Raw genomic sequence first — 22,173 nt, forward strand, 5'->3', positions numbered from 1 at the left:
GCATCCTTTATCTCTAAGTTTCGAAGCATTTTTTGCCCTTTTGCTTCTATAAAACCACCTTGTTAAGTGCATTTCATTCCTAAGTCGCTTTGTTGTTGTTGTTTTGCTGCCTGTATGTAAGTGGCTTCCTGCGCTATGCATCCACTGTATGTTTCACACCTTAGAAATGCAATTCAGAGCCGTTGACATATACCCCTGCATTGATGCCCCGTTTGGTTTTGTGTCATTCCACAGCTGCCTTAACGTTCAAGTGCCTTGGAGACCAGTGGCCTGTATACTGCAGAGTGATACGAGAGAAGAACCTCTGCCAAGACATGAGGTGGTACCAGCGTTGCTGTGAGACGTGCAGAGACTTTTATGCTCAGAAAATTCAGCAAAGGAGTTGACCTCTGGCAGGCAGACTGGCTGGGTAGCTCTCAGCTCTTCACAGCCACACTATTTATAAACACACACAAGAGCACGCTTTTTCAGACCAAATATTATCAGATTACATATAATTTAATCAAATTAATTTATTTTTGCCTGCCAATACATTTTTATTTTGGTTAAACAGCTTTTTTGTTTTGTTTTGTTTTATGCTCAGAGTTTCCATAATTAATTTTATATGAATTATTTTGGATACATTTATCAGATTTTTTTTTTAAATTACTATTTTAAATGTTTATATTCAGTAGGCCAATATGTCTTTTTTTTTCCCCACCCCCAACCTCCAAAAGACAAATAATGAGCATGATACTGTGCATTGTTTAGTGTGCTAGTCCTGCTCACTTGCAGTTAATGGGACTTAAACACACTTAACTGTCCACAAGATTGTGCAAAGTAATAAGTCATCATATTACCCTGATTTTTTTGGATTTTTTTTTTTTAGGTTAATAGTTTTGCTGTGTATGGAAATAAGATCCCCTTTATTTTATTGTAATTTTTTTTTATGCTTTGTGTCAGATTGACTTCAGAAATTTTTGCAACAGGTTCTGGGGTGAGTTGATCTAACAGCATTGAACAGGTTATATTACAGAATGTATTGGAAAAATCAATTCTTGTTTTATTAAGGGCTGAATCAGACTTTCCGAACTGTCCCAATATTTATTTGCATGTGACATTGGACCCAGAACATCTATTGACACAGCTACAGCTTCCCAGTATTAATTTTCATAATCACAGCAGCCCATTTTCAACCAATTTAATCGTAAGAATCAATTCCACGAAGTTGTAGGCAGATTCCTTTAAGCGGGCATGGGAAATCTACGGTCCCCCAGATATAGCAGAACTATAGCTCCTATTATCCCTGAATTTTTGTGGTGCTAACCTGGGGCTGATGGAGTCTTATAACATCTGGAGGATCGTGGGTTCTTGATTCCTACCACAGATCACTAGTGGCCCAGCGTGACACCTCATGTTTCTCCATGCCCTTAAAAACATACTGTAAGAAATGATCTACTGTAACTTAGAAACTTTTATAAACAAAAATAGACAAAATGACAAAGTAGGGATTTTAATCATGTGTATGAACATATACTTGAACACAAGTATTGAATCAATTAAACACTGTAAAGATTAACACTGAATCTCGGTTGCACTGTTTGATGTAGTGTAGAGAAACATCGTTCTAGACTTTGTAACATCCTATGAAAGAAATCTGTACTGTTTTTAAACTTGTCATTTTATCTCAAGGGTTTTCAGCGAAAGATCCACGCCTAGCTCTTGGTGCTCATGTGATTTGCACATGGAGAGAAACCGAATGTTTAACATGAATTGGGCTAAATTTTCAGGTTGTTTTTTTTAAAAAAAGTTTTAGAAGATAATTTTGTGATAAGCTTCTTTGTTTTTTTAAAAAAAGATTTTTTTATAAAGATAGTTTTGCAATTTTGTGAAACGTGAACAAGGCAACTTACATTTTCCTTATGAGAAAATTTTGTATGTGAGTCACGTGATTTTTACATCTTCAATAAATATCTATGTATATAAATTCCATTTATATATATCTTCCCTCCCCCCAAACCTTATAATGTTGGTTGATTTCTGTTGAAAATAAAAAATGAAATGGAGAAAACCAAATATGTGAAGGTGGACCGCGCTACCCATCTAGCACAGGGGGATTAGCCAGCATGGTGCTCCCAACATGTCATTGGACTTCATCTTCCAACAGTCCTAGCCAACATGGCCAATGTAAGCCCAATAGTTTCTGGAGCACTGGTCTTCAAAGAAATGTTATGAGGATAAATTCTAAATTGCCATTTATTAGTCAGTTCCTGTTCCCTGCAAAGGGGGAGGTTTTATGTCCTGTTTTATTTCTGTGGGATGTAACCACTTTCACAGCTGCCAGACACTCGGTCAGGCTACATTTTTTAGCAAGTTGTCCACTACACGATTTCTTTTCTGATCCATCACCGTGCCAGCTCAGACCTCATAAGTGTATACGGGATATTAAGGTCTTTCTACCACAACGTGGAATGCAGGTGGCGCTGTGGGTTAAACCACAGAGCCTAGGACTTGCCGATCAGAAGGTCGGCAGTTCGAATCCCTGCGACAGGGTGAGCTCCCGTTGCTCGGTCCCTGCTCCTGCCGACCTAGCAGTTCAAAAGCACGTCAAAGTGCAAGTAGATAAATAGGTACCGCTCCAGCGGGAAGGTAAACGGCGTTTCCGTGCGCTGCTCTGGTTCGCCAGAAGCGGCTTAGTCATGCTGGCCACATGACCCGGAAGCTGTACGCCAGCTCCCTCAGCCAATAAAGCGAGATGAGTGCCGCAACCCCAGAGTCGGCCACGACTGGACCTAATGGTCAGGGGTCCCTTTACCTTTACCACAATGTTCAGTGCTGCATTTCATGCCACTGATTATCTTGTGACAGTCAAAAGTGTTTTCAATAGACATCTGAAATGCTGCCGTAGCAATAAAGTTGAGATTGGGGTTTTTTAAGCTACGTTTTACATTGTAAGCTCTGGTGTCATTTTTATGCCTACTTGCTGCAGAAATCGCTACTTCTGCAACTTTTGCTGTACTCATCCTGGGCATCCGGTAACTGATCATCACGTTTAGAGCTTTCCTTTCACTTCAGACCAGCTCTTGGAAACATCGGCTAATCCTTTAAAGCAGCAGTTCTCAACCTGTGGGTCCCCAGATGTTGTTGGACTACAACTCCCATCCTCCCTGAGCTCTGGCTTGCTTTAAAGGGAGCAGCCGTGTTGCTGGTTTTCATGTGCAGACAATAGGAAATGTATCTGCCTGACATAAGTCAGCTACAGTTTCAGGTAGGCGAAAGGCAATATCCTCATTCACTTAATTAATTATAGAAGAAGATGGGAGCTGCTCCGGAGTAGAGAAACTGGCTTTCACTAATATGTAAGAGAGAAACATGGATCTCTCTGCACTGCCAAACAACAACCACCCCGACAAATTCCTGCAGCTAGATGTGAAATCCTTAGCAAAAACCTCCGTCTTTTTACAAACCTGGCTAGCAAATTTTCCAGACACACATTTTCCTGGGCAACAGCAATGGCACAACAGAGTCTATTCACAGGTAAGTAGCTAGAGTACCAGATTCATCCTGTACTAATTCAATGGTTTGTTGTTGTAGCTTTTACAGAGAACTTCACTGGACTGGGAAACCCTGTATCCCATCTTGAGAACATCCCTGACTTAGCTTTGTTCCTATGCTTTAGACTTAAGTGGTTTGATATTTTAAATTCATTTTTGCTGGCATGATAGTTTCATGTTTTTGGTAGATATTGTCGTATGGCATTATAACTGGAGGGCTTCACAGTCAAACCAAAACTAAAGGAAGCAAATCTGGGGGGGGGGGGATACAGCTTTAAAATGAAAGCTGGCCACCATTGATCAGTTGGTACCACTTCAAAACAATCACCAGTCCTCTCTGGTCTCTTCCCTATATGCTGTTTATCGAGCATTCATCCTGAATTACTTGCACAAATTTGCGAGGAGGTTATAGGATACCGGCAGATTATTGAGCATTCATCTTGTTGGTTTGCAGAGAGCTCATACAATGTCACGTCAAACAATTCTTACCGAAACTTTCTCCAGTGCAGCTCCCCATCACTTTTCATATAGCCAAAAATCCAATTGGGGGCGGGCAGGCATGCAAATGTGTTATGCAACTTGAATTTACTGGTATACAATTGAATCTCACCCACAAAAGAAGCATCTGGAAGGAACCTTCAATTATGAAGGTTGTGACAGAGATGCTGTGTGGGAAAGAACCAGGGCCAGATTTAGGTTTGATGAGGGCCTAAGCTACTGAAGGTAGTGGGGCCCTTTATATGTCCAGGTGTCCTTTGTCAACAAATTGTAGCTGTTTTTTGTGTTGAATATATGCTATATGGTAATTTATGGACCTAGTAGGTATCTAAAGCCATTTGCACATGTTGCCATGCCTCTAGTCCATGTAGAATGTAGGCACCCTATATACAGAAATGAGAAAACCAGTGATATTTTAGGGAGCAGGCTAGCAGGCGGGGCCCATTACTTACATCTAAGGAGCCTACACAACACAAACCACTGTTGCTGTAAGCAGGTTTTAGTTTATTTGTTTTTTATCTTATATTTTGGAAATGTACATCCAGTTTTTTTCCTTTATTTTTTTTTAGGCCCCCAAGAGAGTGGGGCCCTAAGCTATACAGTGGTACCTTGGGTTACAGATGCTTCACGCTACATACGCTTCAGGTTACAGACTCCGCTAACCCAGAAATAGTACCTTGGGTTAAGAACTTTGCTTCAGCATAAGAACAGAAATCGTGCTCTGGCGGCGCGGAGGCGGCAGGAGGCCCCATTAGCTAAAGTGGTACCTCAGGTTAAGAACAGTTTCAGGTTAAGAATGGACCTCCAGAACGTATTAAGTTCTTAACCCGAGGTACCACTGTAGCTTGTTTAGCTTATACGTAAATCCAGCACTGGACAAACACATGTTCTTTAAACACTAGCTCAGCTTATCTCACTTGTGTCACAAGAACACTTGGGACACATGTGTGGGGACCCTCAGTTCTGAGCACAGGACTTGAGGCTTATTGCCAGACAGCTCATGATGGCTGCTGAAAACGTTGGTGTATGTCCACAGTAAGCCAAGTGTGCACATTCACCAACATTCAGCCTTCAGCATTCACTGTTTAGTGCTGTTTTTCAAGCACTTGCCAATGTGCCGAATCCTGCGCATGGCCATCTAGAAGAGACTTTAAATGCTTTCCCCACAGCAACCACACGCCCTTGGTTTGCACATGTAGACAACCCTTTAATAAAATTTGATTTTCAGCAACTGTTACACTAAAGTATTTGCATATATTTCTCTCCCTTTCCCCCTTTCCCAGTGTATGTGTTTGGTACCTCATAATGCAGATCAATAAAAACTCTCAGGTTTGTCTGTCAGGACTTAGAGGAGAGTCCCTTTTTAAAAGAAGAAGAAGAAGAAAGTATGGTCCAACCTGGCAAAGAAAAAGAGAGAGAGAGAGAGAGAGAGAGAGAGAGAGAGAGAGAGAGAGAGAGAGAGAGAGAGATATGCAGGGCATTAAAAGAAACCCTATATTTTAAACCTCCAGAGAGCTTTCTGGGAGAATGTCTTATTGAAATGTAAAATTAAACAGAAACACATTCCTTGATAGGTCCAAACTTACAGCCTGATCTTATCCATGCTGACTTAGGAATGAGTCTGACCAATTTCAGCAAGTTTTACTTGGAAATAATTATGATTGAGATTGTCGCCTTAATTGTTAATGCGCCCCCCTTGTTTTAACGATCAAAAAATAAGGAGAAACTGCATATGTCTTACATGTTCCAGATATCAAAATAAACATGATGTACGCACTGTGTAGAATGAATGCTTGATGAATAGCATGTTTTGTTTTAGGACGAAAGGCCTAATGAGGTTAAGGGTTAGTTAAGACCGGAATAGGAGAGGGGGGTTCGTGTTCCTTTTCAGAAGAGATGTGAGTGACCTCCGGGTTCCTGAAGTCATTAAACCCTGAAAGCCACCTAAATTCCCAGCCCTGGAATTCATTTTATTTTAACAAACACTTGCTTCTTAGGACTCGCTGCCTCCGTGCTGTGTTTGTGAGATTGTCACGACCTTTACCGAGAGATCATTCAGATTAATGTGCCCCCCTGTGCTTCTGAAAGTGCTTTCCTTTGCCTAAAAGTGTTTTCATTTATTTTCCACCAAATTCTGAGGCCGCCATGGCAGGTAACTCAGGTTTCAGACCAATAGTCTATCTTTTGACTTTTTAAAAAATCTTCTTTGGGGGAGTCTATTTCCTCCCCTCTCATCTAATTTCAGATAATGGAAGGTAAAGCCTGCCCAAGCCCTCTTGGCCTTTGCACTGAAAATGTTTGCCCCACGAAAGAGAGAGCGGTCTTCCTTTTCTTTGCTAAACCACACACTTAGACTCCCTGGCCCCGATCCAACTACACACGTGCAGCAGCAGCAGCTGGGCTTGTGCACAAGGATGCCTGTTAGAAATACAATAAAGCCTGACAATTAGCTGTTTGGTGAAGAGCCTGCTTCAGAACATATGGCCGCTAGCTGGAGTGACTACAATTAACCTTCTCTTTCCCCTAAACACATTATACACCCTTTGTTCATCCACATGAAACCCGTAAGAAGCAAACCTGTCTCATCATCATGCTGCAGGTGGCAAACTGAACCCGAAAACTAGTCATTTTACCTATGGCCACCCAACAAATTCCAAGCTCAAAGTGAACTTGTGCCCAGCTCTCTCAGGTCCACACCACAATAGTGTTGTAATCGGAGGGTGTGAGACTCTTACTAATAAGACCATGGCTGCAGATTAATCTTAAGAGATGTGATGTTCAGGCTCTTTCCTGGCAAGCAGCCACAAAAAAATCCTAGAATCTGACCTTTGTGCTTCTAGTCTAGGCTATTCAAACCCTCCAAGTGTCCCCATTTTCCACGGACATTCCTGGATTTACAGAAGCCATCCCAGTTCCTGAATTGATCCCAGAATGTCCCATTTTTCCTTACGACATTCGTATTTTCATTGGAGAAATGGAGGAGGGTATGGAGTTATGCAACTCCTCCAAACCAAGGAGATAAGTAACTATACAACCTTTAGAAGACATCTGAAGGCAGCCCTGTATAAGGAAGGTTTTTTTAATGCCTAATGTTTTGTTGTACTTTTATGTATGTTGGAAGAGTGGCTGGGGCAGAAGGATGGGGTATATATAAAATGATGATTTAATAGGATATCCCTATTTTCATAGGAGAAATATTGGAGGGTATTCTATGTCTGGACGCAGGTGGCGCTGTGGGTTAAACCACAGAGCCTAGGACTTGCCGATCAGAAGGTCGGCGGTTCGTATCCGTGCGACAGGGTGAGCTCCCGTTGCTCGGTCCCTGCTCCTGCCAACCTAGCAGTTCAAAAGCACGTAGATATATAGGCGGGAAGGTAAACAGTGTTTCCGTGCGCTGCTCTGGTTTGCCAGAAGCGGCTTAGTCATGCTGGCCACATGACCCGGAAGCTGTACGCTGGCTCCCTCGGCCAATAAAGCGAGATGAGCACCGCAACCCCAGAGTCATCCACGACTGGACCTAATGGTCAGGGGTCCCTTTACCTTTACCTATTCTATGTCCAGGGATGGACTAGCAAGTGATTAACCCAAGGCGTTTGGAAATACTAGTTTGGAACAAGGAATGGATCTGTTACAATACCAAACAAGTCCTTTGCCACAAGAAGAGTGCAAGACTTAAGTAAAGCACTAAATTTATGGTACAGCACTACCTAGCAGTTGGGTGTGTTGCTTGTATACTCATTACAGTAGATTTTCCTGCAGGTTATCCCTACAGTAAAAGAGCACATTGAGCCATACCATGCAGACTGGCACTAACCGACTAGAGCAACTGAATTACCCAGCACATAAAGACTTTAGAAAGCCAAACTAAAGCAGCAGTGAAGATTACCCAAATAAGGCAGCTCTCTCTAGACAATAAGTCCCATTAAAAACACGAACTTCCAGGAAAATTTGTAGCATCAGGATGTAAGAGGGTTGTGTGTGAACTGCAAAAAGCAGACATGCGTTGGCTAGAGGTCGTCTGATCCTCAGGTTCCAAAAAACGATTTCCTGCAGGCTTTCCCTTTAATGGTAAGCAATCAGAATTCCATGTGGAGGCTTTTATGATGCAAATAAACTCGTAAGTTTCCTCCCTCCCTACACTTAACCTCTGTAGTAATCGCAGCGAGGACTGACTATAGTGCTGATCTTCTTGCAATGCTTCCACTTACGCTTGGACACACCAGCCAGTTTTACAGCCTGTGGACCAAGTCACATGGCCTGCCCCCCCCCCCCAGTTATACTACTTTCTGATCTGTCTGAAGAGCCAGTGTGGTGTAGTGGTTAAGAGCAGTGGACTCATAATCTGGTGAACTGGGTTTGATTCCCCGCTCCTCCACATGCAGCTGCTGGGTGACCTTGGGCTACTCACACTTCTTGAAGTCTCTCAGCCTCACTCCCCTCACAGAGTGTTTGTTGTGGGGGAGGAAGGGAAAGGAGATTGTTAGCTGCTTTGAGACTCCTTAGGGTAGTGACAAAGCGGGATATCAAATCCAATCCAAACTCTGTCTTTGCTTTCGGTCCACATGTGCTCAGAGGTGCAGTTGCCTAAGCGACTCTACAAAGCCAAGTGTGTATACTTGAACAATGTTGTTCATGGTGATAATAAAAAATGAGATCTGGATGTACATCAAAGTTCTCAGACATCACCATGCAGCTGATCAGTAAGGACCAATGGGGGAGAAAACCCATTACTGAATGTGACCTACTCACCCCCCAAAAGTGGCTGAACTGAAACTAATTTACATCTTTGAAGACAAGACCTGCCTTGCTGAATCATCTCTATGCAAGCCAGTGTTCTGCTTCTAACTGCAGCCAGCCAGATGCTTTTGGAAGGTCACAGAGGGCCAGACAGTCCTGCAACGCCAGGTGCTATCCATGGCCCCTACGAAAAAGTTTTGTTCTTCTAACAATTGCTCTCACAATTCCACAAGAAATTTCAAACTCCGGCACTAATTCATCGTGTTAGGGGGCAGCCAATGTAATGCTCTTCAGATGTGGTTGGACTCCAACTTCCATTAGCTCTGGACAGAATGGTCTGTAGTCCAGGATAATGGGAATTGTAGTCCAATATCATCTGCCAGGCACCACTGTGGCTACTCCTCTTTAACGGGGCGATGCCTTATACAGATTAGGCCAATCAGGTCTCTCTAACTCAGCACTGTCTATTTGAGCTGGGCGACACCTGGTTTTCAACATAGTGATATGCCACCAGCTCAACATTGCAATATATATATATCACAATGTCTGAAATAAGGATGGTTCTACATAGAGGCATTGGCTGGGTTCACGGTTTTTCCTGCATTCTGATTTTTGCTGGTGCCTGCTCATGATTCACTGCCTCCTGCAGAAGGCAGTGGAGATTTGAGCTGGCAGAGTTAACGGGTTGCAGGAATGGAGAGAAGCACTGGCTGGCTTCAAGGTTTATCCCCCATTGCAATTTTTGCATAGCACACTCATCATTTGCGATATATTGCCAGGTCAAAAAATATGAACCCCATATCGCGATATGGTATTCACAGTGGTTTTCGACGATATATCAATATATAGGCCAGCCTTACTGTCTATTCTAACTGCTACTAGTATTCAAGGCTCTCAGGACCCAGGGGTCTTCCTATTACCTGCTACCTGAGATGAAAAGGATTGAACCAGGGCCCTTTTGTGTACAGAACATGAGATCTGTCACTGAGTAAATGATCTCTCTAATGGCCATCCCCAGTGGTATGTGGGAGCACATCTGTGACCTAAGAGTGTACTAACACCACGGCACATTGTCTCTTAAGAGTACAGTGGTACCTCTGGTTACGTACTTAATTCGTTCCAGAGGTCCGTTCTTAACCTGGAACGTTCTTAACCTGGAATTTCCTCCAATTCCCTGGCATGTGTGGACTGGCTGATGTGTCTTCCTGACCCTTTGCCCGATGCCTGTGGTTACTCCATGGCTATACAGTGGTACCTCGGGTTAAGAACTTAATTCGTTCTGGAGGTCCGTCCTTAACCTGAAATTGTTCTTAACCTGAGGTACCACTTTAGCTAATGGGGCCTCCTGCTGCTGCCGCACCGCTGCTGCACGATTTCTGTTCTTATCCTGAAGCAAAGTTCTTAACCCAAGGTACTATTTCTGGGTTAGCGGAGTCTGTAACCTGAAGCGTCTGTAACCCAAGGTACCACTGTACATTCTGATATCTGATTTTCTTCTCTCCCCCCCAACACTTTTTAAAATAACCATCACACTCAGATCACATTATTTTTATGCCTTTTTCCACATCCATCTCCCACCCCACCCTAATAGCACAAGTTGTAAAATAGCCCTTCTTTTCCACATCCAGTTCGCGAGCCTGAGACATCATTAGCATCTCTGAAGAACTTTAAATACATAATAGGGTGATGAAATGACGGCACACACACACACGAGCGATAAGCTATTGCAGTGGTGCCATTTCAATTAGGCTCATGAAAGCTTGAGGGGGCAAACGACGATTCACAAAAGACATGCAAGATAATCTGATCTGAGGATATGTCAGGGCTCAGAAATGGCATATGGAAACCGACAGGAGCTAAAACTGCAGCTGGCGGGCACTGCAGATCGATTCACTCCCTAGCAGTAGCCGAGGATAATTTTAGAGCTCTAAAACAGACTTGGCAACTTAGGCATGTGAAAGGGGTGTGAATGCCAGAGTCGTCCTGCACAGGGTTTCTTATAACGATTTCCTTGCAATCTCTCTGGCTGGAATCCGAAAACAGACAGCAATTATTTCGCATTTGATTACATCTTTTTCTCTGCTTTGCAAGCATGGTGTGTGTACCTGCAACCTTTCCCTTTAATGGTGAACAATCAGAATTCCATCTGGTACGCAAGTATCTTCCCAGATAGTCTAGTTTATTCTTCCCATGATTGGCTCCCTCGCTTCTTCATCTGATTGGCTCTGAGAGACGCTGCTAGTTGGAAGAAGCATCCTTTTCCTGCACGTCTTGCTTTTCAAACCATGACTTGCGCCTGGGAAAATCTTGTGGAGCGTATTCCACAACTGATTTTGTTTTCTGCTTTTGAAGCGAGGGGAAAGGGAATGAGGGGTTTGCCTGATGCATGGTGGCACAGGATCGCAGTTCACGGTCGTGGTTTCTGCTTGGAAACCATGAACCTTGTCAGGAAGTCAACATTTTGTGAGTTTACACGTAGGAAAGAGGAAAAGGTGCTTTCTACTCTAGGTGCTTCGACCAGAAATCTGTCAGAATCCAGATCCGTCAGTTTCCCACTTCAAGATGCATCTGTGCCAGTATCACCAACAGCAACAATTGTTTGATGCAAACTTCCAGCTGGGAATATGTACTTGGTCCAATTATTGTTTGTTCCTTATGAAAATATTGACCCTCGCAGGAGCAGGAGAGAGAGAGAGAGAGAGAGAAAGAGAGAGAGAGAGAGAGAGAAATAGCTTCCAAATAGAAAGAAATATATTTACTTCGGACTGTCTCAGTCTCAGTCAGTTTTATTGCACATAGCCAAAGGCTGCCGCAATGTACACAGAATTATTTGACAATTAAAAGAAAATATACTGAATTGGTAAAAAAAGACTAAAAACATTTGTATTATTAAAACATTACGTACTCCAAACAAAGCTATAAAAGTACGCCAATGTACAAATAAAAACATCAAACAATAAAAATCATAAGCTAAAATCATCACATGGTCACTAATGTTAAAAACAGTATCAATTAATACAGTGTGCAATTTATACTCAGAGTTTGGTGACAAAGATAGAGCATAGCCTGAGGTAGATAGATGGGATCAAATAAATTCATCTCCTTTACAGTTAATGGCTACCTTGGCTATATAATTTGCTCTAATTTTCCTAGCAGCAGTTGCAAAAAGTGCTACCCGCCAGGTCACATACTTATCTGTGTCTGCAAGGAGATATTACATCATGTCAAGTGGGTTCTGGTCAGGGGACCCTGTCATTATAGGTACCAAAAATCTTTTTCTTGCATCATTATATAACTGACAGTGCAAGATATAATGCATAAGGTCCTCTACTTCAGAACATCCCCTAATGCAAACACGTTCGTTTTTTGGTATGCCTCTGTGTCTCCCATCTCTATAAGCAGAGCTTATTGTATTTAGTCGTAGCTCTGTAAAAGCTTTTCAAAGCTGTGCAAATACTTTGGACTGAGGATGGCATACACAGGAAGGGGACAGTTGGCGGAGCGGGATCCCTGCATGAAAGACAGGGTAGAAAAAGGTCTCCCAGACTGAGAGACCAGGAGAAGAAGTAGGCTTAGGTGGGAGATGGGAAGGTCTACTCTGTGTGTAGATAAATGATTGGATATGTATATATGATATGAATATAATAAAGGGCCTTACAGTTATTTTATCTCTCTTTCTCTCCTTATTTTTTGTTTTTTTAATTTATTATGTTTTGTAAATTAGGTAGATTTTTGTATTTTATGTTGAAATTTTTTAAACAAAAATATTATAAAAAGTAAAGAAATTAGGTTCGTGGCATCCATTAATTAAGTACTGTATAATTGGCACTGAGGTGTAGTACTATATGAGAGAAATTTGCATCCTTCACCGAGTACGAAAAGTGGGTAGTAATAATGTATTTGGACATTACTGATGGAAGCCCCTTCATGCATTATTTACACAGGCAATATACCACATGAAGGAAAAAGAAGAGACAAAGCAAATATTCCCCATACACAAGAATGGATGGCAAGAGCGACTGCTTTTTTAAGAAGAAATGAAAAGCTGGGGAAGGACTGGAAACAAAGACATCTTTTTAAGCGCCATCCAACTGAAATAGCTTACATATACATGATTGGGACGCGGGTGGCGCTGTGGGTAAAACCTCAGTGCCTAGGACTTGCCGATCGCATGGTCGGCGGTTTGAATCCCCGCAGCGGGGTGAGTTCCCGTCTTTCGGTCCCAGCTCCTGCCCACCTAGCAGTTCGAAAGCACTCTTAAGTGCAAGTAGATAAATAGGGACCGCTTACTAGCGGGAAGGTAAACGGCGTTTCCATGCACTGCGCTGGTGCTGGCTCGCCAGAGCAGCTTCGTCACGCTGGCCACGTGACCCGGAAGTGTCTTCGGACAGCGCTGGCTCCCGGCCTCTTAAGCGAGATGAGCACGCAACCCCAGAGTCGGTCACGACTGGCCCGTACGGGCAGGGGTACCTTTACCTTTACCTTTACATGATATAATGGATTCACGTAGCTTTTATTTGCAATGCATCTCCTGTGCCCTCCAAGAAAGGCTAAAGTCCCAAATTTGTTCAGAACAACAGTGGCGTACCTGCGTACCATAGTGAAATCAAATGTTGGTGGGGAGACCCCTGTAATTACTGGAGTCTAGCCATTGGGATGGCAGTAATGCAGTGCGCCATTTACCCAACAGTCAACTGATTTGAGGCCTGTCTGTTTTACAATTGGGCGGTGTATAATAATAATAATAACAATATTAAATTTATTATTTATACCCTGCCCATCTGGGTGGCTTCTAACAAAACACTAAAATACAATAACCTATTAAACATTAAAAGCTTCCCTAAACAGGGCTGCCTTCAGATGTCTTCTAAAAGTTTGGTAGTTATTTTTCTCTTTGACATCCGGTGGGAGGGCGTTCCACAGGGCGGGTGCCACTACCGAGAAGGCCCTCTGCCTGGTTCCCTGTAACTTGGCTTCTCGCAGCGAGGGAACCGCCAGAAGGCCCTCAGTGCTGGACCTCAGTGTCGGGGCAGAATGATGGAGGTTCAGCTGCCCTTTGTGGGCACACACGCTAAACCCTGTCTGTGGTGCCTAACCTTCTCCCCAAAGAATGAGACAAGAGACCAGAGTATGGGTTCAAATTCACCAAAACTGTATTTAGCTTCAGAAATGGGAAACTTGGCACAGGCCTTGGCAGGTAACCCTCTCAGCCCGTCTGGCTTAGGATATGTAGACAAATGAAGTCCAGTGAGAGGGGACTGTAAAGCACAAACTCAAACAGCATGCCCTTCCACTAACCACGTCCCGGGAGTTTGACCTACATGCCTGGAAGGAAGAAAACTGAAAGAGGCTTGGATAAAGGGGTCAGCCTCTTTTCTTTGGCCTTAGCCCCACCCCTGGCAGGCCATCCATTGTCCTCCCTGGCCGAGGGCGGGTCAAAGGCCAGCCCAAGAAGGTGGGAGGCACCCGCCCAGGTGAGCCGTCGCTCGGTGCCGCAAACTCCGCCCACCTGTGGGGAAGGGAGGGCGGAAATTCCTTCAGACCAGAAAAGCATGCCAGCTGAAACAGTGTGCCACCCTCTCGTAGCAAAGGATATGCAAAAGCAGCAAGTGGTCCTGATAGGGATGTCTCAGCCTCTCTTGAAGATGGGGGCATCAGCCAACAGATTCACCTCCCTGATTTCTTTGCCCTCTTATCCCACAACTGAGAGGACAAGGGAGACAGAGCAATTGAGGCAGTCAGCTCATCACTTGGCTGGCTGAATCAACCATTGTCCCCCACCCTGTTCCCTTTGGGCTCGTACTGTGGGTTGCTTCCCTCTTTCACTTCGTCAAAAAAATAATAAATCCAAAAGTATCTTCTCAGTCTACAGGCTACTTCAGGCGACCTGATAATGTGTGAACATTAGACTATGTTTAGTGTTTATGGAGCATTTGTTCTTATTTTTAGGCAGGGAGGTTGCACAGCAATGAACATGCAGCCGTATTTCTGAGTTGCTTGTGGGGTATTTATATACGTTCATGTCCATCTTTTTTTCAGTCCACACTTTTCAGCACATTTCCTCATCACTTTCCTAACCACAAAAACAATGAAGTTTGTCTGTTTGTTTAAGCAGATTCAGTGTTCTAGGACAATAATATGCTTTAATATACTTTAACTGTGCAAAGCTAAATTCCTGGCATGAGCTTGAATCTCTGCTGCACAATGCTGATAGTCTGGAGGAAACCTGTAATTCAACTTATTAATGTGTAATAATCATTGTCTTTTGTGAAATTAATGATACCTGGCTAAAGTTTTGGGTTTTGAACTGGGAACTTTGAATTGGCATTCCACTTCCAGGGTGAAAAGTAATAGGAACTCTCTCGCTTTGGTGATGATGAATAAAGAAATATAGCCGCCTGCTGTCAGCTTTTGCTGCATATGTAGGTAAATTGCTGCTTTAAAATAATGTGTTTTGGCATCAAGTTGCTTTGTATTCATCTATATCTGAATTCCATGAATAATCGTTGAATCTTAGTCAAGCCTTTCTTGTGACCAGGTTGTTAAAGAACTTTTCAGATTCTTATAGTAATTTGACCATATTACAAGAACAAAGATGACTGTTCCTCTCAATAGAAGATTTTCAAAGCTAGGAGGATTAACTGATGATTACTGTAAAGGGCTTTGTTAAGCTCAAGAGGAAGTCTGTGAAATAATATGCTCTTAGGTAAATGTTGATGACAGCCTTCATCCTTTTCGTATGTGTCTCTTTCAGAGAGAAAAGAAAAATTTACGTGAGCAGCCTATCGTGGAAGTGAGTGAGCCCCACCCTGCAGCGATAGATAAAGCCCTTGGAAAACACATTACACCAATCACCTTGAAATCAACCATCAAAAGAAATCCTCTCTACAGTGATGTCTTCCCTGATGACAGCTGGAAGGAAGGGAAAAAATACCCATCCTGGACTGTCCAAGACTACGACAGACATTCCTTGAACTCTAGCCTGGCTCACTATCTAAAGGTACAGTTCCGCAAAATCACATCTGCCCCCACAAAAAAATTATACCGGGGTCGGTAATGTGATGCCCATAGACACCCATGCACCCTTCCCTGATTCGCACATGTCCTCTCCCCCGGCTGAAATTAGACATGAAAGAAACATTCTGTTTCAGCCAAGTCAATAGGTTGGGGTAATGCCAGCAACACTCTCTCTGGTTTGCAAATATAAGCATGGGCCCCAAGAGGTTGGCAACCCCAGAACTACACTGTTTTATTTGTGCCTGAGATACTGGACATTTAAGTACCTGGGGAAATTGGGTACCGCACTAAGCTTTGGGACTGCTTGCAGAAGCCCAGATCCTAAATTTTGGCTCTGTGAATGGAAAGCGCTTCCATTCATGGAAGGAAAGTTGCACTTATGGGAGGGGTTGCTCTGTGAATGGAGTAAGTTTCTATTGACAGCATGAAAAGCCAGGATGCAAGTCAGTGTGTGTTCATCTAAATTGTTTATTGTTGCTCCATTAAGCTTCCATGCCAAAGACAGGATTCTAAAGTTTCACAAGTATGTAAACTGGTCAATCACACTGAATCCGTTGTGCACATTTTTAGGTATGGAGGTGCCCTCCCCATCTAGCCCTTATGCTACTAAGTGGAAGCGTCTGAACCATGGGTAGGCAAACTAAGGCCTGGGGGCCGGATCCAGCCCAATGCCTTCTAAATCCAGCCCACGGACGGTCTGGGAGTCAGCATGTTTTTACATGAGTAGAATGTGTCTTTTTATTTAAAATGCATCTCCGGGTTATTTGTGGGGCATAGTAATTCGTTCATTATTATTTTTTCCAAAGTACAGTCTGCCCCCCCCCCAAGGTCTGAGGGACAGTGGACCGGCCCCCTGCTGAAAAGGATTGCTGACCCCTGGTCTGAACTGTTGCAGGTTGAAAGCCCTTGGACATATCTGGGGTGGCCATAGTTCATTTTTCGGTGGTAGCCAAAATATATTCAACTGCGTGATGTTGTTGTTGTTGCTGATTGTCTACGCACAAGAAAGAACCCAGTCAATTTTCTTACAGGAAAACCCAAACGACCTGCAGTACTGGTTGGAAGATATTTACACACCAGGATATGACACCCTGCTGAAAAAGAAGGAGAGAGAAAGGAAACACTCGCGATGTTGCCTCATTGCGCTGCTCCTGACATTGCTGGTTTGCGTCATCATAACCACGGTGACAGTTTGTGTTCTGTTTACCTGATACAGTACAGCCAAATTCAGCCAATAAAAGTTTCTGGACAATGCTTTCCTTTAAAAAATTTTTACTGGAAACTGCAATCTGTAGTTTTGTTTTCATCAAAGGGCTAGAAACATCCCACAGCATAGCTGGTTGTCTTTCAAAAACTACAGTGATTCCAGCATTGCAATCCATTTTTGAAACCAACAGCAAGGTACCTCTTAAATGTGATGACTTTTAGATTACACCCTGAGGGAAAACCTTCTGTACTGAATCTGTCAAAGGCAAGCGGGTCATCAATTGATTCAGTCTCCTCAGCGGTAACTCTGAATAGAGCCAGCAGAATCCAATCTATCTTGTGCCTCTAAGGCAAGGGTAGCCAACATGGTGCCCACCATATTTCCAAAATATAAGATAAAAAACCAAAATAAAATAAATCCTACATACCTATTAGGTCCATAAATTACCATATAGCATATATTCAACACAAAAAACAGCAGCAATTTGTTGTTGACAAAGGACAGCTGGACATATAAAGGGCCCCATTACCTTCAGTAGCTTAGGGCCTCATCAAACCTAAGTCTGGCCCTGCCAATAACCTCTATCAGGCATCAACTCAGAGTCATTTCTACTACAGTTTTCCACAGTGCCCAACTCTACCAGCATAACAGCCCACTTATATTTTTGCTCCTTGACAAATAGAATTCAGGGCCATGTTTCCTATGAATATGGAGACTCCATCTTTAGCTAACATCGGAAATGGCCAGCCCTAGGGTAAATAGTACCGTAAGTGAGGAACCACAGAATTGTAAAGTTGGAAGGGACCCCAACCCCTTGAAATGTAGGAATCTCTGTGACGGACGGCCATCCGACCTCTGCTTAAAAACCCAGAGATGTGGGGTGGGGGACGTGGCCCCGGATGCAATTTGGTGAGGGGGTGCAAACAGGCGCCCCCACAGCGGGCTCCTTCATCGGAGGCCTGGCTCCGCACAAGGAGTTGTGCCTAAGCTGCTGTGCTTGTACCCGGCCGCACAAACCCCAGGGTCAGGCCCGCCCCAGGGAAGGAGACCAGGAGGAGAGTGGCCGGCCATGCTGGTACCCACCCTCCTCAACAGCAGCTCCACCACCTGGTCAGGGGCAAACGAAGGCAGCATGACACCCGGAGTGGGGCGTTGCTACGTAGGGCACATGTGCGCCTTACGTAGCAATGCCACACATGCACTGTACATAGTGGTTTGCCAGTGCCAGTGCTCCAGCGCTGTATGGATCCCTCTGTTCGCGGCTGTAGCGGCGACTGAGGGAACCCGGCACCATCTGTACGGTGCTTGAGCTGCGTCGGTGGCAAATCACTATGTACTGTGCATGTGTGGCATTGCTCTGTACAGCATATGCATGCGACGCTGCACATGTGCTGTACATAGTTTGCCACCGGCGCTGCGATCCTCTGCTTGCGGCTGCAGCTGCAAATGGGGGATCCTCCACATGCGGTTGCGGCGGTGCCATGGCTGCTCGCGCCCCCGCAGGGTGCCTTCTTGTCACCCCCGCAGACATGGCACCCGGGGCGTACTGCCCCCCCCCCATTGTGACGCCACTGCGCCTGGTCACATCTGACCCGGTGGCAGAGAACAGCCCTTCTCAGTCGTGGTGAGATGAGCCCGGCCACAGCAGCTCTGCTACCGGATCAAGGGGAGAGAGCAGGACGAGAGTAGCTGTGATCAGCTTTGCAGGGTCACCCAGAAGTTTTAACACGAGTATAATAATAATAATAATAATAATAATAATAATAATAATAATAATAATTTATTATTTATACCCCGCCCATCTGGCTGAGTTTCCCCAGCCACTCTGGGCAGCTCCCAATCTGCTTGTTAAAAACAGTACAGCGTTACATATTAAAAACTTCCCTGAACAGGGCTGCCTTAAGATGTCTTCTGAATGTCAGGTAATTGTTTATCTCTTTGACATCTGATAGGAGGGCATTCCACAGGGCGGGCGCCACTACCGAGAAGGCCCTCTGTCTGGTTCCCTGTAGCCTCACTTCTCGCAGTGAGGGAACCGCCAGAAGGCCCTCGGCGCTGGATTTCAGTGTCCGGGGTGAATGATGGGGGTGGAGACGCTCCTTCAGGTGCAGAGGCCTGGTGCAGGTGTGATGTGGGGAGCCACATGCAAGAGTTATTGCACACACGACTCAAATTCCTTTCCTGCAGCTCCTTCTAGCCCTGGGTTCAAGCGAAATGAAGACATGCTTTGTTTTTGTTTTTCTTACATGAAGATAAGAGAAGACGAATTGGGCTGTACTTCGGAGAATCTCTCCCTCCCAATTTGAACCCTCTTTTTTCTGCTCCCTGGGGCTCAGTCTCCTAGGTCACTTTAGTTTCCTCCATTACTCTCTCAGAAAGGATCCCTCCCTTAAAGCCGTGCCTGACACCACTCCCATGTCTTTTTCTATGGCAACTGCCACAGAAAATTACTCCCCAGGAGCACCTTGCCTGCAAACCTTAGGTGGGCATTCACTCACTGCCGTGGTCAATGGCACACACAGCAACTGAGGCACAGGGCCCCCTGCTTTCTGTGGGATAGGTCAGCCCTGCAGCTTTCATAGCTGTCAACTTTTTCCTTTTTTTTAAGGGAAATTCCCTTATTCCGAATAGGATTCCTCGGAAGAAAAGGGAAAAGTTGACAGCTATGAGCTTTGCAGTGTTACCAAGGTCTTAGCTAGACTGGTAAAGAAAAAGTGTTTCGTAGGCAATATAACACTGCGACACCAGATGGCGCTGCGGACTTCCGTTTTTGCTAACACGCTTTCTCATTATAAAGGTTACAACACATTTTGCTGAAGCGCTTCTTTGATGTGTCTGGATCCAGCAGAATGAGGAAGAGGTCCCCCCCCCCCATAATGAGAAACCACATTTTTGAAGTAATTCACATGACCATCTAAAAGACCTCCCCTCCACACACAAACAAGACTACCGTATTTTTTTGTGTATAACACGTCCCCGTGTATTTGGGGGACTCCAAATTGAGAAAATGGGGGGAGATTGCCCAGACTTGTTGAGCTTTGGGGGGGGGCAGGGTTTGCCGGAAATCGCACACCTGCAGGACCGCCATAGCCAATCGCACGCCAAAATAAAGCGCCAATCACCCACCCTATTGATGCAGCAGCCAATAGCCAACGGACATTGCCACACACAACAATAGTCTGTCCCACCTCTCCACTATCCATGTATAAGACGACCCACAGCTTTTAGCATGATTTTCTAATAAAATAACCTCCTCTAATACACATAAAAATACGGTATTTAGTCTACAATCTGAAATTCTCCAACTGCACTAGAGTCCATCTGTTTTCTGAATACACACAGAACCACTCGGCCTTTTTTCCCTCTGTGGGACTGACCCCTGACATATTTGTGTGTTGTGTGAAAACAACAACAGTCAGGGTAATTGACTTTGTTTGCACAAGGGGACCATTCTTTAAGGGGAGCGTTGACAGAGCCCATCACACTCCAAATCCATTATCTCTGGGTGTATCATCAGGGCCTCTTGGGGTGTTGCGTTTGGTTTTGTCACTCTGTTCTGACATATCAAAGCGAGCGGAGCAAAAAATGTGGAACTGAAATGGGAATTCCATAGCAGCCCCTGGAGCAGACCCACACACTGAAGGAGTTCGAGAATAATTTACGGTTCAATAATACGCTTAGCGTACTAAGCAAGTAATGGCGCTGCTATCTCAGACGGCAGGGTAGAAATTAGGTCTCAATCCATGCTAGACTAAAAAAAATAAAAATACTGCAAAGTGTGCCATGGAATTTACAAGACCAATGGAGCATTAATCTCTCTCTCTCTCTCTCTCTCTCTCTCTCTCTCTCACACACACACACACACACACACACACACAAATAACTGCTTATCTAGCTCTCTACTTCCAGTCCACTTGTTTTAAAGTAGACTGCAAGCAACGTTTGAAAAAGGAAATGTATTTGTATACATTAGTGAGGTTGGTGGGTGGAGACCAAAAAGCAAAAGTTCTGTAGTTTCCAGGAAAGCAGCCAATAGAGAGCATTTCTTAACAGGGCTTCTTTCTGTGCGTTTGACAGTAGGGATGAAAATCATGGCTCCCTCCTCCCCTCCAGGGCCGCCGCCTTTAAGGTCATTATTGGCACATTTTAGTTCTGCTGCTGCCATCAAGTGGAAGGTGGAAAAATAGGAAAAGAAGCTACTCAACAGCTTTTTTCCTAAACTTAATCTGCATTACGATCCTGCCACCTAGCGACACAACAGGAGTAAAAGTGTTTTCTTTAATAAGGGATTCGTCCAAGAAATGGGTAATTGCTTGCTCTTGTCGCTGTTCGCAGGCTTCCCTTTTTAAAAATATACAGATGCAAGCTCTTCAGCTCCCTACCCTGTCCCAGGAGACCTCAACAACCTTTGGGGTGTCCTGGTTTTTACTTTTTGAAATATGTCAACCCTAAGAATGGGCACCTCATCTGTCTCCTGAGAAATCTCTATGTGGGACAAGAAGCTACAGTTAGAACTGGATATGGAACAACTGATTGGTTCAAAATTGGGAAAGGAGTATGACAAGGCTGTATATTGTCTCCCTGCTTGTTTAACTTATATGCAGAATTCATCATGCGAAAGGCTGGGCTGGATGAATCCCTAGCCGGAATTAAGATTGCCGGAAGAAATATCAACAACCTCAGATATGCAGATGACACAACCTTGATGGCAGAAAGTGAGGAGGAATTAAAGAACCTTTTAATGAGGGTGAAAGAGGAGAGCGCAAAATATGGTCTGAAGCTCAACATCAAAAAAACGAAGATCATGGCCACTGGTCCCATCACCTCCTGGCAAATAGAAGGGGAAGAAATGGAGGCAGTGAGAGATTTTACTTTCTTGAGCTGCATGACCATGGCAGATGGTGACAGCAGCCACGAAATTAAAAGACGCCTGCTTCTTGGGAGAAAAGCAATGACAAACCTAGACAGCATCTCAAAAAGCAGAGACATCACCTTGCCAACAAAGGTCCATATAGTTAAAGCTATGGTTTTCCCAGTAGTGATGTATGGAAGTGAGAGCTGGACCATGAAGAAGGCTGATCGCCAAAGAATTGATGCTTTTGAATTATGGTGCTGGAGGAGACTCTTGAGAGTCCCATGGACTGCAAGAAGATCAAACCCATCCATTCTGAAGGAAATCAG

The 22,173-nt window shown here is 44.2% G+C and overlaps 2 protein-coding genes across 3 annotated transcripts in view; both read left to right on the plus strand.

Annotated features, from left to right (window-relative positions):
• Nucleotides 1–2,920, plus strand: part of ADAMTS19 (ADAM metallopeptidase with thrombospondin type 1 motif 19) — a 121,256-nt gene extending 118,336 nt beyond the window's left edge. For both annotated transcript variants that reach the window (XM_083576570.1, XM_083576569.1), the window contains exon 23: nt 235–2,920. In XM_083576570.1, coding sequence (XP_083432696.1) covers nt 235–386 — 152 coding nt within the window. In that variant the 3' untranslated portion in view covers nt 387–2,920. The remainder of the gene's footprint in view (nt 1–234) is intronic.
• Nucleotides 2,921–3,226: 306 nt separating this feature from the next.
• MINAR2 (membrane integral NOTCH2 associated receptor 2) lies at nt 3,227–16,996 on the plus strand (the record flags this gene model as incomplete). Its single annotated transcript, XM_083577207.1, has 3 exons — nt 3,227–3,516; nt 15,523–15,768; nt 16,817–16,996. The coding sequence occupies exons 1-3, from the start codon at nt 3,352–3,354 to the stop codon at nt 16,994–16,996; spliced, it is 591 nt and encodes a 196-aa protein (XP_083433333.1). The 5' UTR covers nt 3,227–3,351.
• Nucleotides 16,997–22,173: the final 5,177 nt, after the last annotated feature.

The sequence above is a fragment of the Podarcis filfolensis genome (assembly GCF_964270895.1).
Source record: "Podarcis filfolensis genome assembly, chromosome: 11".
In the NCBI taxonomy this organism is placed as follows: Eukaryota; Metazoa; Chordata; class Lepidosauria; order Squamata; family Lacertidae; genus Podarcis; species Podarcis filfolensis.